An 18,552-nucleotide genomic window follows, 5' to 3' on the forward strand; every position below is an offset into this window, starting at 1 on the left:
GCTTGATACCACTTACTTTCATAATGTGATCCATACAGATGATGAATAAGAGTTGAGATAATATACATCGTCATCTTACCCCTGATTTTACATCGAACCATCTTCCTGTATTTCCTTCAATTCTAATTGCTGACTGATAACTTAAATATAGACTATGTATTGCTTTGTATAATGTTACATTCATCCCATATAATTGTAGTGTTTTGAAAAGCTTTTCTCTGGGTGCCCATTCATTTGCCTTTTCCAGATCAACAAAACTTAAGTATGGATCCTTGTCATATTCCTGCAATTTCCTCAACTGTCTTAAAGTGAAAATCTGATATTGATAACCTCTATTTGGCCTGAACCCAGCTTGGTTCTTTTTCAAGTTTCTCTTCCACAATCTTTCTCAACCTCTTTTCGAGTATGCTTGCATAAATTTTACCTGCAACACTTAGTAGAGAAATTCCTCTGTAATTCTTGCATTCAGTTTTATTCCCTTTTTTTTATAGATGGGAACTATGAAAGAGTTCTATTCCACTCATCTGAAATTCAACTTTCTGACCAGGCCCTCTGAATTATGCAGTGTAGTCACACTTTTATGCCTCCATATTTAAGGATTTGTAATCAAATATAATCTACTTCAGCTCCCTTTCCACATTTCAAGTTTTTTGAGGTTATCAATATCAGATTTTCACTTTAAGGCAGTTGAGGAAATCGCAGGAATATGACAAGGAGCCATACTTAAGTTTTGTTGATCTGGAAAAGGCAAATGAATGGGTGCCCAGAGAAAAGCTTTTCAAAACACTACAATTGCATTTTTATTATTATTATTATTATTATTATGTGACACCTCCCAGGGAGTCCCAGACTTATCGAGGGAGGGCACCCATACAACTCTTCGTCTCCACCACTCACCAGCACCATCTACTGCCCATCACCACCACTAGTATTTTCACAGATAATCCCAAACATCCATGCCTATGATGGGATTCGAACCTGCAGCCTTTTGGCTGGAAAGCGGATAAGCTAACCACTCGGCCAGCCAGGCCGGTTTTCTACGTCAAGTATGGATGTGTACTCCTCTCGTTCCTCTTGAAAATTTTCTAGTTTGGTTCTGTCACTGCATGATTCATTTAACAGTCTTTCAAAGTAATTACTCCAGACGTCTAAGATATCCTTATCTTCAATTTTCATGTCACCATTATCATCTTTGATTCCTTTTACAGTACTCTTTCCTCCATTTCTAAGCTTCTTTAATAGCCTCCAGAATATTTTGCCACCTTCCTGATATTTATTTTCTATATTCGTACCAGTCTACTCATGGCTTTTGTTTAGCTATTTTTACACACAGCTGAGCTGTCTTACATTTTTCTCTGTTCTTTTAGGGCTTGTGCCAACTTATTTGCTAGGAACTTTTGGTATGCTTTCTTCTTTTCCAGAAGAAAGTTTTTTTTTTTTTTTTTCCTCCTTGCAGACAACTTCACCACATGCCTCCCTAGCTGAATCAAGCAATGTCTTCTTCAGAGTTTGCCACTGAGATGCCAAGGTTTGGAGTTACATAACTCAACTTTAATTCTTTTTAAAACTTTCTTGATGCATATTGTACATTTCAATGTGATATTAATTTTTATCCTGCTTGGTACTAAGTAATGCTACTTCCAATTTCAAATCCTCTGTACACTCTTATATTCTGAACGAGCATGCAGATATCACTATCAACAGTGATGTAGTCAATGAGGCTTTCTTATTTCTTTTGTCTTCTCTCCATGTGAGCTTGTGCACATCTTTATGTCGAAACATGGTGTTAGTAATGACTAGTCCATGTTTTGATCAGAAGTCCAGTAAATACTTACCATTATTATTAGCTTTGCCCTTTTCTCCAAATTTTCCCAAAATGGTCCTATAAGCCTGGTATGATTCATTTCCTCCTCTGCTAGCAAATCTCTAACAAGGATCACTTTTCCTTTTTTTCTTTCTTTCTTTCTTCCTGTTTTGTCAGAGTCTGTTCTGTAGAACTGCTTCACTGTAAGAAAGCACTGCATTATACATGGTATTCCATAACTGTCGATGTTCAACCTTTTTGTCATTTCCACCCAACACCCTACCAGCAGAAACAACTCCAAACCACTTCCGGTCACAGATGTGATATGTTTATGCAAGGATAAGCTAAGTGTGAAAGTCAACCTATGAAGAGAAACTGGTTTTGAATTTCAATCAGGATGTCATAAATAGGGAGTGAAGTAAGATCTTTCTTCCAGGTCATAATACAGCACTGCGTTTTGATAGTATTGAAATTCACTAGATTAATTGAATTTCAGTATTCAATATAATTAGTTATGGAAGATCTTGTCGCTTGAATTACAAGTTTTCTTAGAGTATGAAGAGTACTCATCATCTTCCTATCAAACTTGTAGGCCACATGGCCAGTTCTGGACTCAGTCCATCTTCTTGGTCGTCTCCTATTCCTTGTACCTCTAGGATTATATACTGCCATATTATCATAACCAAAACTATAGGATGTGATTTGAATTTGAAGAGAGAGATAAGTCATCGATCTATAAGAGGTAGGATGCAATTGAGGGTACAGAAACATGCACTCTAGCATTGATAAAGAAATCATTGTGCTCATCCATATGAACACAATGAACAGTCAGGAGAGAAATGGCAGTCCAGTTGCAAAGTGACTCCAGAGCGATAATGTGGGTTTCTCCAAATCTTTTCCATAACCTATGTTCAGAGGTAGGTAAGATTAATAAGGAGGTCTGCTGTAGTACAGTTGCAGTTGAATCCATATTATCATCAGCAAATTCCTGATATATACTCTCAAAGGGTGTACAGGATATGATAGTACTACATGAAAAATTTACATCATTACTAACCTATATTAGTAATCACTAATTATTTTGTAGGTTTCCAGGTAGTGAAAAGCTGGTTGTTGATAATCCTCCCTATCACTTTTGAGGGTACTGAGGTTATCTCCCTTTTTGAAAGACCGGATAGACTAAGCTATTTGGATTAGTCTTTTATATATAGTTAATACTTTATATATATGTATAATGGATCAAACTAGAAATTATTCTTGTTTAATCATTTATCCAAGTATAAGCAAACAAGATTTCACATGTGTGAAGTATCTTCATGACTACTTGCATGTAGAGCTCATATCCAATAATGCAAAAATAAAAGGCTTGGGAGCATTACTCAGACTGATTTTGACCTTTATTGAGGTGAAAAAGTAAAAGGGTGTTCAACATAGACCTAGAGTAATATAGGAGTGCAAGAGAACATGATAGTATTAGAAAGAAAAGAGATGGATAGTAGGAGAGATAAGGCCAGAGTTCCTTTATATTGTCTTGTAGCTAAAGACTATCCTTTTCCTTTTTAATCAGTCTCATGAGGCTGAACAACCAAAAGAACCAATAACTTATATCCAGATGGTAAGTTACCTTAAGTCGTCATTCTCTGTCTGGGATTGCTCTCCAGCATCCATGTAGTCATAAGACCACTGTGAACTAATAGGATGGAACTATGTGAAAAATCTCTCATAATAAAAATAGGCAGGATTTTATCTCACCCTGCTGAATATTTACATAGCACAGATGGTCTGCATCACATGGCCAAAAATTTGGTATCTCATTGAGATCTCATCAGTGGGAGCCATAGCCAGGATGATACCAAAGTTGAATTAATGCTGAATTCATATATTTTTCATATACAAGTAGTAAAAAAGGTGTATCACCCTATTATTAAAATAGTCTGGATCATGGAATTTTTTATGTCTTGGTTACAAAGTAAATTATATTTATCAAGAAATTATATTCTTACAATCCCAAAATCATGATCAATAACAAGCTAATTGAAAAAGTCACAAATCCAAAATACCTTGGTATTACTCTTGATCAGGAATTACGTTTTACACAACACATCTCTAACATTTCCAACAGAGCTCTAAAAAAATTAAATATACTGAAAAGGCTTTGTGGAACAAATTGGGGCACAAAGCCAAAAATCCTCAAAACTACTTACACTACACTAATAAGGCCAATAATGAGGTCACCTTCGGCCTCATCGGTAAAGGAAAAATTAGACAAAATACAAGCAAAAGCATCCAAGATTATCGTTGGTGTGGTCTTATCCACTAACAACATCAGAACTCAACAGGAATGTGGGCTTGACCTGCTGGAGGACAGACGAAAATTTGCCACCATAAAATTCTTAAATAATATCAGAAGCTACCAAAGCAATCATATCTCCCTAAAATCTTATGAACATCATCATCATCATCAAATTCCTGCCATGTACCCTCAAGGGGTGTACAGGATATGACAGTACTACACGAAAAAATTACATCATTACTAACTTCCTATCTACAATTTTCCTCCAAATCAGTCTGTTACTTGTCAAGACTCCAACATTATCAGATCTTATGTTTCTATCGTCTAAGGCACTTTGTACCGTATCAATCCACCTATATCTTGGTCTTCCTCTGGGTCGTTTTCCTGCCAACCTGGCAGAGAACACTTGTTTTGCTAATCTTTCCTCTCCCATTCTATTTAAGTGACCATACCATCTGAGATTAGCTCTGCTAACGCATTCCTGGATGCTGACAATGTCAAGTTCTTTCCTAATATCCTCATTTTTAATATGATATTGCCATTGATGCCATCTGTTCACGCCTCTAATCTTTCTCAGGACTCTCATATCTGCGGTCTCTAGTCTTTGGTCAAGTGTTTTACTTCTGACCCAGCTCTCAGATCCATAAGTTAAAATTGGTTTGAACACAGTCTTGTATACAGCTAATTTAGTGTTCCGACTAATTTCTTTCTTATTCCATATGAATTTATTCAATTGACTTCCCACCATACCAGCTTTGCTGATTCTGTTGTCTATTTCTATATTTAGTTTACCATCTTCAGTAAAAATTGTGCCTAAGTAGCTGAAATGTTTTACTTGTTCCACAGGTTCTCCATTCACAACACAGTTGACATTTTCAATGATTCTGCCTATTTTCATTGTCTTTGTCTTTTTATTGCTGACCTTCATACCATATCTATTACAACAGCTATTCAATTTAGTCAGAGAATCTTGCAGACTTGTAGCGGATTTATTTAGAAGTATAACATCATCCGCATAAAGCAAAGAGCTGACATTAACATCTCCAATTTTGATATCAGGTTTAATACCACATTCCTTCATAATGTGATCCATATAGATAATGAATAACAGAGGGGATAATGTACATCCTTGTCTCTTATGAACATCGGAATCAAAAATGCAGACCTCACAGATCATCAACTTTACAATATGATGACACTATCAGGAAGGAAATAGGTCTTGATCAGCTAAATGCCCACATAAATAACTATTTTCAAGTCATTTACCTTCAAATACCTCCATAAATCTAAACCTTACCAAACTCTGTACAAAAAAAGAACCAAAAGAAATGCTCAAAGAAAAAGACCTAAATACTATCAACCTTCTTTCATCCTCCAAACAGGTTATTTGTTATACCAATGGATCATCAGACACCAATATGATTAATGGAGGCGCTGGTGTTGTTCTTCTACTACTGAAAGGTGAAAAACTTTCAATAAAAGTTGGATATGGGAGAATTGCTTCCAATTTTTACCAGCGAACTTTACGCAATAAATAAAGCACATGAAGCCTACTTAAAATTATCATCTCAACAATCTGAGGGAATTATAATTTACAGTGACTCAAGATCAGCTATGGAGGCAATCAAAAATGGCAATACCAAGCTCACACAAGACACCCATAAACTCATAAATCAACTAAAGTGTTTAGGAAAAAGTTGCATTTTACAATGGATTCCTGCTCATGTAGTCATTGATTACAATGAAGCAGCTGATAAATTAGCAGAAGAGGCCAGAGAACTCAACCAAGAAACTCACATGATAACTCTTGCTGATGCTAATGCACTAGCAAAAGCTAAACTAATTCCACTGAAATCAGTGATACAACATCAAATTCCCGAAATCAATGCTGACAGAAAGACCTCCACCACGATAGCAAGACTAAGAACAGGACATTATAGAGGAATGAAGATCAATACAGATGATATGGGAACATATAGAAACTGCAACAACTGCCCCGATACTGAACTGACACCCACTCACATCTTTACCTGTCCAGCAATTACAGCAGCTTTGCAAGAAATAGATCCTAATCCTGAACAACAGTTCTATACAAACAAAATCATCGACATAGCCAAAGCAGTTCAAGGAGAACACGGAACCATCTAAGACTCTTCAAAGGACAAGAAGACAACAAGAAATTATATTGTTTAATCCTTTATCTTTATTTAAGCTATTGACTTCACATCAGTTGCCTCAATTTCTCATAATACAAAAACATTATGGGATAGAAGAAGATTGAGAAAGAAGAAATCTGTTGATATTTTTGCTGAAGAGTTGGAAAGTAGTTGTTGAGAAACACTTTATGAGGAATGCTGTTCCAGAGGACAGAGGTAGGTAGAATAAATGAAGAAGAGAAGCGGGTTTGTATTTAAATAACTTTTGCAGCTTACAAATGCAGCAAAAAATATATAGAATTTTATTCAAAAACTCCAATATACAGGATGATTATAAAATAACGTCGTGTTCAGAGCCATCTAGCGAGTAATGTATTGCACGAAACACACCAATATTCGGTAGACGTACACAGTTGAACATGGGGATTCGATTTAACGAGAAAAAAAAATAGTACCAATAGTCGCCAACAGGGGAAATTTTGGCGCTGCCAAATTAATTTTAGTAGGTGTGACTAATGAATGACTAAATGGCAAATGAGAGACAGCACACATCAATTTCATGACGTTTGTTGTTAATTACAAATGAGGTTCAATATGACCACCATTCTGATGTTCCAGGAACTGCATACGGTGCACGACATTTTCCACAGTGGCTTGCAACATACCGGAATTGATTTGTCTCACATGTAACGTTATTCGATCTTTCAAAGTTGGAATAACTGGTACATGTCCTTGATACACAATGCTTTTAAGAAATCCCCACAGCCAGAAGTCTCAAGGATTGAGATCACGCAATCTCGGTGGCCATGGTGTGGGAAATGCACGACTAATGATTCTTCTGTCAGAGAAATATTGTCGCAAAACACGCTGTACCTGAAGTCCAATGTGGGGTGGTGCATCATCTTGCATGAAGATGGTCGAATCGAGACATCCTCTTTGCTGCAGTTGTGGAACCACAAAGTTCTGTAGCATATTGGCATACCTGTTAGCATTGACGGAACAGGTCACTGGTCCATTTTGGCGATTTTCCTCGTAAAAGTATGGACCGATGATAAAAGATGCCGTAAATCCACACCACACTGTGACTTTGGGCAAGTGGATAGGCGTCTGCAGACACATGTGCGGATTAGTTGCAGCCCAAATGCTACAGTTGCGTGTGTTAATATCGCCATTCAAATAAAAGTGCGCTTCATCACTCCATAAAATCTGCAACAGCCATGCATCATCCACTTCCATGTGCGCTAAGAATCTCAAAGATAAGTCTATTCATGTGGTCGCATCACCAGGGTGCAATTCTTGAACATGACTGATTTTATAGGGGTAAAACTTCAACGTCTGATGTAGGATTTTCCACACCGTTGTGTATGCGATATCCGTTTGCCGTGATATTGCTCGTGCACTGCTGGTATCCTGCACATTCATCATCTCCTGTTCCACAATAGCAGTTACTACTTGTTCAACTTGTTGGTGATTGATTGGTTTGCATCCCCTGCCTACCTGCACTGCTAGAGTTCCAGTAGTTTCAAATCGGCGAATCAGTTTTCATAAGTTTGTTACGCTAATCAGTCCTTTTCGTAAATTTTTCATACGCCGAAAATCACGAAGACAAGCACCTGGCATTATTGTTCTGCTGATAATAGAGTTTGACTAACAAAGCACGCTCACGTAAGGTAAGAGGCATCGAAAAGCAGTTCGTCTAAGAATGATAAGAAATCTCACAGGCTTTCCTTTTATTGCATGATTGCTCACAAGAAACGCGATAATGCAAATTAATGCATTTTACTCAGTAAACAGCGCCAAAATTTCCCCTGTTGGCGAGTTTTGGTACTTTTTTTTTTCATTAAATCGAATCCCCATGTTCCACTGTGTACGTCTACTGAATATTGATGTGTTTCATCTAGTACATTACTCGCTAGAGGGCTCTGAACACTTGATGTTATTTTATAATCACCCTGTATTTCATCCAATGTTACATAGACATCATCATCAGAGAAACAGATGTTTAACTACATTCAAAACATGAATCACAATAATGAGTCATAAATCACACATATATTAGCTCATGTCTTGGTTGCAGCTGAAATATATGATTACACTTTTAGAGTTCAATTGTAACTTTGTGTAGATAAAAAAGCAATTCAAAATAATTAATTAAAAAAACAACAACATTAAAACCATTTATTTAGAAGCCGAGTTGGTGTGTTTGCTCTTGTATACTGAAAAGTGATGTTGAGCTGCTGCTCTTGTTTTAAAGATCCAGTAGAACGTGGAGTGATGATTGCAAGTTCAGTGAAGCAGTGACCATGGAAGTACCTATAGTGAAAAAAGACAGAGCTGAAACATAGACGTTGGAGTATGTGAGGGAGGGATTATTATGAGTTGAATTACACTTCTCTGGATAGCATCAAGAATTTAAGGCAGTTAATTGCACCATTCCAACCATGTGAATAATATTCTGTAAGGATGGGCAGATTTGGGATGTAGAGCTAGTAGCTGGGTGAGTGAAGAACAGAATCTTGATCAGAAAATAATGCTAGATTTTGAGAGGCTGGGGAAGCTATTGATGTGATGTCTTTATGCCAGGAGAGGCTGGAGGTATGTGTCACTATGTAGAGAGAGAGAGAGAGAGATTTGAGTCTGCTGATGATTTGTGTTTTACTGAGAGTAAGGGAAGTGAGCTGAGATTTCTTTTGCAAGAGAAATACAAACCTACATTTTGGTGACATTTAATGTGACCAAGTTATCTTTGGAAGGATGGTCATCAGCAGAACTGTGAATGAGATTAGTGATGATTGAGAATAGGTCATTTATGTTAAGGTGGAAGAGGCTAGGTGATAGAACAGAGAAAGGTATTCCTGCATTGGTGGCAAAGCTTGAAGAGAGGGATACCAGCCATCATGGCATGCAGTGAATGAAGGGAGAAAGCTGACTGCCCAATTACAGAGGATGGTGTACATTGAAGGAAGGCAGGTTGCTTAGCAAACCTTATTGATCAAAAGCCGTGGAAATCACAAAAACAACAGCATGTCTTGTGGCAGGTGATGTAGGCTAAGCAGCAAATGTAGATTTAAGATTATCAGAATCCATATTGGTGGTCGCTGATTAACTGGTTGGTCTCTAGGTAGGCAGAAAAGTTGACTATTGATAATGCTTTTCATTATTTTGAAAAGGATTAAAGTGGGAGTATTTGGTCAATAGTTTGACAACAGACTTTTGTCCACCCTTTTTAGTGGAATAAATAATTACATCCATGCATTGGGATAAGTGCCAGTTGAGTATAGAAGAATTGAAGAGATAATAAAAGGCAAATGTTAGTTCTGGAGCACAGCATTTGAGTACAATTGGAGGGATGCCATTGAGACCATAAAACTTAAGTGTCCAAGTTGTTTAGTATTCTTCTTATGTCTTTTTGTTGAAAATCCACAGGAGGCATGTGATGCTCAGTATGTCTGAAGAATGAAAGCAATAGTTAGACCATGGAAATTAAGAGTAGAAGTTCTGAAGATCATCCCACTATAATGTACCTCTGTAATGCCAAAGGATATTAAGAAGGTTGTGAGTGGTTGGTGGAAGAGCATTCTTTCAGAGTAAACACTTGCACAAGATCTGAGTTATTGAGAGAAGAGAGATGACCTCTACATGTATCTGGAAGGAGAACTGGGTTTTAAAAAAAAAAAAAAAAGATCAAGGATATTGGCAGAGTGGAGCAGTCTATCAGGAATTTGTTGAATTTGTATATGATTTGCATTAGGTTATTGCTTATGGCAAAAACTTCTGCATCACGTCCAGCTTCATCTGTGGTGTTGTGGACATTGAGATCACCTAGGAAAATGACTTCACTATTTAGATAGTAGGATTACAGATGATTGAGCTTTATTGATAAGGACATATTGAGATCAGAGTGGTTTGGAGAATGATACATTCTGTGCAGATGAATATTACTGAATGGGATAAGGAAACCTTGAGCCAGAGGAGATCAAAAGCAGGTGATTCTATATTAGGCAATCTCTAATGAGCAGTGTTGGATCTTACAAAAGCACTGTCCTTATGGCAAAATGAATCATAAATAGGTTATGTTTAGATGTTTGTAAATGATGACATACATACTTTATGTTGGTTTTTATGTGCAGATGTTTGTAAAGTGGATGTGAAAGTGATTTTTTGTAGGTACGCTGGCATGTTTTACAAATTGTTTGGTTTGGCATTTTTGTTGATATAGGTTTTTGAGGGATATTTATATCAGTCACAGTGATAATGGTACTGTGTGTTTCACTTATGATTCAGATTATGTAAAAGCATTGAGCAGGGACATACAGTGTGAGGAGATAGGCTCTTTGACATGACACCCATACAGAGAGCAAGCACTCTCCATGCCATTACTTGGCCTTGACAGTGCCTCTCACATACCACCGTTCAGATTCTCCCTCCATGCATGACATGGTAAAGTATGTAGTAGTGGGATTATGCACCAGTTAATTCACACAGACTAAAATGTTTGGATCAGACTTTGTCTTTGAATTTGGTTTAGCATTGCATTGATATTGTGTGGCTTTATAGGTACTTTTGTGTGATTTATTATACTGTATTCATTTATTTTAGGCATTCTTTGCTCTAGAGTTGTCTGTACATAGCATATTTTTTACTCTCCCAGTATCACTCAACTTTCACTATAACAAACTTGTAATACCCAGAACAGGAACAGTTTGCTCTAGTGAATTTCCTTTAGACTAGCATTGAGCTAATAGGATGGAACTTTTTTGTAGTTTTTAATGTGTTAATAATGTTTGCTATAATGAAAGTTGGTTATATATAATTGACCTGAGATCTGACATGTCTGTTTTTTTAATTCTTAACAAGTTTTGATTTTATATATAAACAGTTAGTGTGTAAATATTATCAAGATTATATTTCATTTGTAGTTTACTGTAAATCCATATATGTAGTATTATTAAAATGTCTCTTTCAATATACAATTTTAAATCTTGCCTTTCAGGGATAATATTTAAAATAGCCCATTATCATATATATAGAGCTAGATAGTTAATAAAATTTATGCATACATTTTTATTAATGTTTAAGTATTTATGCGTTATTTAAATATAGGCTAAGTCAACATTAATTATAAATTAAAAATTTGTTATTTAAAAGGAGAGCTCAAGTATATGTATAATTTCATCTAGAGAGACTTCTCCAATCCAGACGAATAGAGGAAATGATCTACTTATCAAACTTTTACAGTGCAGGTAATTTGTTTTAATAATGTTTTATTATTAGTCATTCCAAATAAAATCATACCCCCCCCCCAGTCGCAAAATAACTCGCAAGTTATTTTGCGACTGGGAGGGGGTAACATTTTTTTTCTTGCATCATATTCATTATGACAGTTAATTATTTAGCAGATTCACAGAATGTTCAGAATTTTGAAGGGTTTTAAAATTAATCACAACTTAAGCCCAGATTGTTCAATTTCTGATTTTTCTGCTACCATTTCAATGTAAGTCCAAATAAGAAATAAACAATTTAGTATTGATGTATGTATGTTTTGATTTCTTATTTGGATTTTCAAATTTTTTTTTCAGGATGATCACCTGCTTAAGGTGTATTTGAGTGCTCTTTTCCCCCATGTACTTTTCCCTGTGGATTCTAATACTTAAATATACAAATATGTGTTGCCCAGAATCAGCTCAATTGAAATTTTTCTTCTATAAAAATAATTGCTTCAAAATTTGCAAATATGTCTGACTTTGAAGCTTAAAAAAAAGTCGTGATGGACCAAATAAAAATTTGAAGTTTTTATGGGACTAATTGATGTTTATTTGGTATTTTCATGTCTTCAACCTTTTGAAAATGAAGAAAACTGCCCTTATTATTAATATTTTTTCATCTTTTAATATACAGGTGCCCCCTCATTTATTTGACAGTTTAGGCACTAGAGCACAGCAAAAACCAGAAATAGATAAGAAACAGAAATAGGCAAAAAGTACAGTAAAATGAACAAAAGCTTATCTTTAAATATTTTGATTCTTGCAAGTCACTTGAGAGAAGAAGTGCATGGAAGGTCAGTGAAAGAGTGAACCACATGACTAGTATAAAGATTGTGATTATGTTTGAAAGGGGGAAAAGAGTGGGACGGCGAAAAGCAGGAAACTACTTTAGTACTTCCACTTACATGTCACCAACATTAATTTAAAAACAGAATGAAACATTAAAAGTTTATTTATGCCACTGACTTAGCTATGTACCTGTACATTCTAAGCTTTATGTACCTGTACATAAATGTGTGTGTGTGTGTATGTGTATATATATATATATATATATGTATATATATATAGCAATTTGTAGTATTAACTCATTACTGGGATATGTTCATATTTATATATACTGACTATAACCGAGACTAGAATAACAATTAAATTTATTCAAAACGGAACATGTTTCATCGGATGGTCCGACTTCTTCAGGCGTGGGAACATAGAAAGCAAGTAAACACTATAAGAAACATCGTATCACTATAAAACAACTATTATAAAATCAGTTAGCTTTGAACTGTAGCTACAGTCCGTGTTGAAGTTCTATTGTTAAGTAGCTGCGTGCATCTGATTTCACGCGTGTGCCAATATCAGATAGCAGAGCTGAAATAGTCCGGTAGATTATAGCTGAGGTTAATATTTATGTGATGAGGGTCCATAACAATTTCCTTAGCCTCGACTATGCGTCGCTTCACCTCGTCATGGCATATATGAAGGTTTGAGGTTGTTGTCCAGTTTATCTCATGTTGACGGCCTTCATCATTTGTGTTTACTGAAAACAGTACATGGCTTGACAGGGCACTTGCTCTAGTTCTTTTGTAGGCAATGTCTCTCTGGTGTTCTTCTAGACGTAGGAGGATGGATTTTTCAGTTTGGCCATAGTATTGCTTCCCACAGTCACACGTGATTTTGTACACTCCTGGGAATTGTAGATGGTTGTGAGCTTGTTTGTATTTGCATAAAATCGATCTTAGTTTAGGAAGAGTAGAGAAACAGGTTTTTATGTTGAACTTTCTTAAAATTCTTCTTAGTTTCTCTCCACGAAACTATAATCTACCAAACTCTTTCAGCTCTGCTATCCGATATTGGCACACGCGTGAAATCAGACGCATGCAGCTACTTAACAATAGAACTTCAACATGGACTGTAGCTACAGTTCAAAGCTAACTGATTTTATAATAGTCATTTTATAGTGATACGATGTTTCTTATAGTGTTTACTTGCTTTCTATGTTCCCACGCCTGAAGAAGTCGGACAATCCGATGAAACACGTTGCGTTTTGAATAAATTTAATTGTTATTCTAGTCTCAGTTATAGTCAGTATATATATATATATATGAATATATATATATAAAATGGGGAAAACTTCATTCATCCAGTCTTTTGGGACAAATCTGAAAATATCTTTCGCTGCTATAATGAACTGGAAAGAAGAATTGTAGAATCCAAAGAAATTGTCCTCAATCAAGTACATCTCAATGCTAACCTCAGCTATAATCTCTCAGACTGTTATTGCGCTGCCACCCAACTGTGGCATTCATGAGGTGTTGAACACATGCCCAACAATGAAGAGATACACAGCTTCAAATGTTAAACGTTAATGCGTTAATGTAGTTTTTTGGTCTTTCGCAATTTATGTTAGTTGTTCCCTCTTATGAAGTCTTCTATGAAGATGAAACTAGTCATGCAATCTACTTAATTAAAATAGTATTTTTACTTTTATCTCTCCACTTTAACTCATTTAATCTTTTTTTAAAAAATATGTCTCTCAACTGAGTCAATCCATTATATCATATATATAAATATTAGCATTCATTCATTTTTACTCTTCTATTTGTAATTGCCACGTGGCAGATCATTCATGATTCTTAAAAAATTGTCTTAAAAAAAAAAGAAAACAAAACAGAATGCTTTCTAGTTAACTATCAGGATTATCTCTCCCAAAAATTTCTAATTTTTGTTCGTCTCCCGCCCCAACACACACACAACTTTTTTTCCCCCTTCAAATTTATCCATTATTTATTTTTTGCAAAATCTGCATTTTTTTTTTCTTAAAAGAAAGGCTTCAGTCAAGGTGATTTTGGTTATACATATTCTTCAATGTGTATAATAAATGAAAGAAGAATGTGGATTAAACCTCAGGCCTACAAGATAAAGTACAGAATGAAGAAAAGAAGTACTCGTACCATCTTGAGAAAAAAAATAGTTTATCAAAATGCAAATAAGAAATCGAAAAGTACATACCTTCAGCATTAGGCAAAAAACTGGCAGTAAAAAATCAGAAATTGGAAAACCTGTAAACAAGCTGTGATTAATTTTAAAATGCTTCAAAATTGTAAAAGTTCTGTGGATCCACTGAATAAAAATGGTTGCTGCCATAATTAATAGGATGCTAGGAAAAATTAACAAAAAATTAGCAGCTTCAATTTAATTTTTAATTCATATCTCATGGAATGACTTTATTATGTATTGTATATAGTATATTATTTATTTAATTTACTTCGGCAGACCTTCCCTATTGTAATGAGTACTAAATTAACTTTTATCTAATGCAATTGTTTATATTGGTATCTCTGAACTAATAAAGTTAGTTGTTCACGCCAAACTTGCAAGTTCATATGTATATGTCTGTAGTTCTAATGTTAATCATATACAGAAATTGATTGAAAATCACTTTTTCTTTGACATCTTAACAGTTTTGCATGATAAATGCTGCACTATTCATTGCTGTAAATGAATGATCTTCACTTAATGTTACTTGGATCATATTTTATTTATATGTGTATGCGTAATTATGAGACTTCGTTTAAAAATATTTATTTTATAATTAATTATAAAATGAAGATTAAATGCATCTGTAATGCACATAAACCTGTCCATAAATTTAACATTGAAAATCCTTGAAAGATACAGTGAGGCCCTTATTCTTTTTTGCAAAAAAGAAAAACTCCTGGTTACCTTCCACAAAATATAAACAGTTCCCTCTCTCTATGCCTGGTTTTTGCAAGGTACAATGTGATTGTCTCTGAATTTAAATTGAATGAGGACATTCAGTTTAAAAATGACTGCAAGAACACCAATTGTACATCACCCACAGTAAGCCTGAAAAATCTGGCCTAGCACGGAGTGGAGACTGAAAAGAAATATCCTATGACATCAGTGCTAGTTTAAGTGGCTGTTTAAAGTGAGTGCTGAAATGCTTCTATACTGCCCAAACTTAAATTGAAATGACTGTGTATCCATTGCAAAGATATTTTGTTGCCATTTATTGTTCAATTGTGCAAAATAAAAATTGTGCATATTATTGTTCAAGCACCCTTTTTTAATTTTTTAAATTTCATTTTAATTATGTAATTTTTATTTGTTTTATTTTTGTCCTAAAGTTCACTGTGTTTAATTTATATATTCTTAGTTTGTTTCATTAACCAGTTATTGTAAGATCCAACATATGTCTCACATCTGTAAAAAAAAAAAAAAAAAAAAAAAAAGGAGTAACATTCCATGGTTCTTGCTTTATCTTGTGCACGGATGATGGCCTGTTAGTTTTATGCTGAAGTATTTACAATAATACAATTATTATTATTAAATATATGTTTGTAATAATTGTAGTAACCCCAAAGCTATAAGTCACAAGGGTTAAGGTCTGATGAATGCAGTGGCCATTTCATAGAAAATGAACAACTGATTACTCTGTCTTCTGTAAAATGTTGACACAATAATTGTTGAACTTCACATCCAAGGTGTGGATGTGCTCCATTTTGCATCAATGATGCTGTGTTCAAGCACCCTCTTTGCTGAAGTTATGAGATGACAAAACTGCTCAACATATTCCAATAACACACAGCCTTGACTGTGCGGGTCCAGTTCAGTGGATTTTTTTGGAGAAAAATGACCCGATAACAAACTTGACCATAAATTCTATTCATACTGTGACTTTTAGTAAAAAGGATACTTGTTGAAATTCACAGAGATTCTCTGTAGTCCAGATGTGGCAGTCTTGAATGTTTATTGTTCCTTCATTCATGATGCTTCAGGTTCACGTGATAAAAAAAAAATTCGCTGCCTTTCTCACTCACAGTGCCATATTTCCTTTATTGGTCATTTTTTGAACTTTTTTTTAATTATTATTCTCAAAAATTTCTTCCCTTATGATCTGGTTATGGTACCCACCAAGTTTGAACATATTTCATCTACTGGCTCTCTCTCTCTTTCCTCCCTCCATATTCCTCTGATAGGAATACTTTAATTTGAAACATCCTGCACTAGCACAGTGTACTAATATTTTAATATCAAACTAGTATTTTGATAATGCTGACGTCTGGGACAGATGATGATGAGAAGAAGCTCAGTATAACTCACTGAGTTATACTCGGTTATAACTCAGTACTTGCTTCTTTCTGCATTTTGAAAACTAGATTTTTTTTTTTTTATGTCAAGCCCATACACAAGAGATTGGTTGATCAACCTTTTGCATGGGTAGTGGGTTGGGAAAGGAGAAACTTGTTTATATTTGATTCGAAGGCCTGTATATTGTATTCCTTGGGAATCATAAGGAGAGACAGTTCCACAATACAAATAGGAATGAAGGAGGAGAAAAAGAAACTTGTTCTGTGGGTTGGTGTTGTACTGTGAAGGGATGTTTTGACATTTGCATGTGTTTCAGTGGATTTAGTAGAGAGAGAATCTAGAATGGAGGAATTATGCAAGCTATTTCATGTGAATATTTACCATGGAAATATCTATAGAAATATCACATTGCCGAACTAAATGCCTTTGTAGAAGTGGGTGGAGTGAGTTGGTATAAGATGGGTCATTCATTAATCAATCTGATTGCCCTTTTCTGTATTGAGTCAAGTATTTTTAGGGAGCTCTTAGGGATCCTGTCCCAAATGGGAGAGAGCAGTATTCAATAGCTGGATGGATTTGTGATTTGTATAAGGTTAACAGCTGTTCAGAAGTGAAGTAATGCCTTAAGTGAAAGAGAAATCCTAGTTTTTTGGACCAAGGAATTGATTCCAAGAAGAGAAATCTTATCTTGCTTAGAGATTTGAGTGTTGCCAAAGAATTAATACTGGAAGAAAAATGATTTTGTGTGGGAAATAAGGCAGAAATGGGTTTTGCTAGCATTGACGTTGACAAGATTATCTGAATCCCATTGGAAAATGACCTGGAGATCTGAATTGAGAATAGTGGAGGTTGGTGTTATGTAAGTTAAATTGAGGTGATTATTATTAGGTTGTCTTTAGATGAGATATCTAGGAATGGATGACTGTCTTTGATTTCTAGAGTAAATTTAAATATTGGGATGGACTAAATTAATTTTGTGAAATAAAACATTGAATACAGATAAAGATGACTTTTTAATCAGTTTTGATGCAATTTCAGTCTACAGATATCTCTCTATGCCTACCAAAATACTTTATGTAGAAATTGAGAGAGAGCTGTGGTGGATTTTGCTTATCCTTCTTACTGTAGCAAACTACCTATGTAACATTAAGAATAGCATATACTATACCACTTTGTCCTGAGTCTTCTGTATGACTTTGATATGTTGATGACATTTTCACAATTTGTAACTCATCTTTTTTTGAAACTTGATGTTTTTCCTGTTAGTCATATTACATTTTAACTGTAGCATTAACAAGTCTCAGAAGCAGAGTATGCATTCTTCATATGTAGCAAATCAGTTATGTACTGAAGCATGTTTAATCTCAAATAGCTGCGATGACAGAGAACCAAACTTTTTTTTTTAATTAAAATTCAAAAGGATTTTTCTTCAACATAAATTCTACTTAACACTATGATAGACTTCATTATTCTTTTAACACTGAACTACTTTTGATAATATCCTGTCAATCACACTCCTCTCCAGAACAATAGCTATAAACACCTTCTCTTCCTACTGATCATAGCTTTTTGCTGCAAATGTTTGCATCTCTTGTTCTGTAGACCCATTAAAATTAACTGAATGTCACCATTTTGTGTCAGATCCAACTCATATTTTTTCCTGGCCTCTTTATTGACAAGCTGATCTTAACTGCTGAATCGGCCCTACAGCGTGTCATGTGAAGCGTTATCTTTTAAACTGGAGTGCACACCTTCACATTAATGAAACCAGATACAGCATTCATTACATCACTGGACTCTATATAAAACAATTCAAGATGCGATGATAATTAAATTAATATGAATATTTTTATGTGATTCTCACTCACAAAAGGTTATAAAACTATGCAGTGAACTAAAGGTTTTTTATACATAATCTGGTAA

At 35.0% G+C, this 18,552-nt stretch overlaps 1 protein-coding gene across 2 annotated transcripts in view; it reads left to right on the forward strand.

The window, feature by feature from the left end:
- Positions 1–18,552, forward strand: part of LOC150103921 (phosphatidylserine lipase ABHD16A) — a 304,831-nt gene that overhangs the window by 248,421 nt on the left and 37,858 nt on the right. For both annotated transcript variants that reach the window (XM_090396602.1, XM_090396603.1), the window contains one exon: positions 11,434–11,496. In XM_090396602.1, coding sequence (XP_090252728.1) covers positions 11,434–11,496 — 63 coding nt within the window. The remainder of the gene's footprint in view (positions 1–11,433; positions 11,497–18,552) is intronic.

Source organism: Typopeltis vanoorti, chromosome 8 (assembly GCF_054136105.1).
Source record: "Typopeltis vanoorti isolate ZY-2024b chromosome 8, IOZ_Tvanoo_1.0, whole genome shotgun sequence".
NCBI lineage: Eukaryota > Metazoa > Arthropoda > Arachnida > Uropygi > Thelyphonidae > Typopeltis > Typopeltis vanoorti.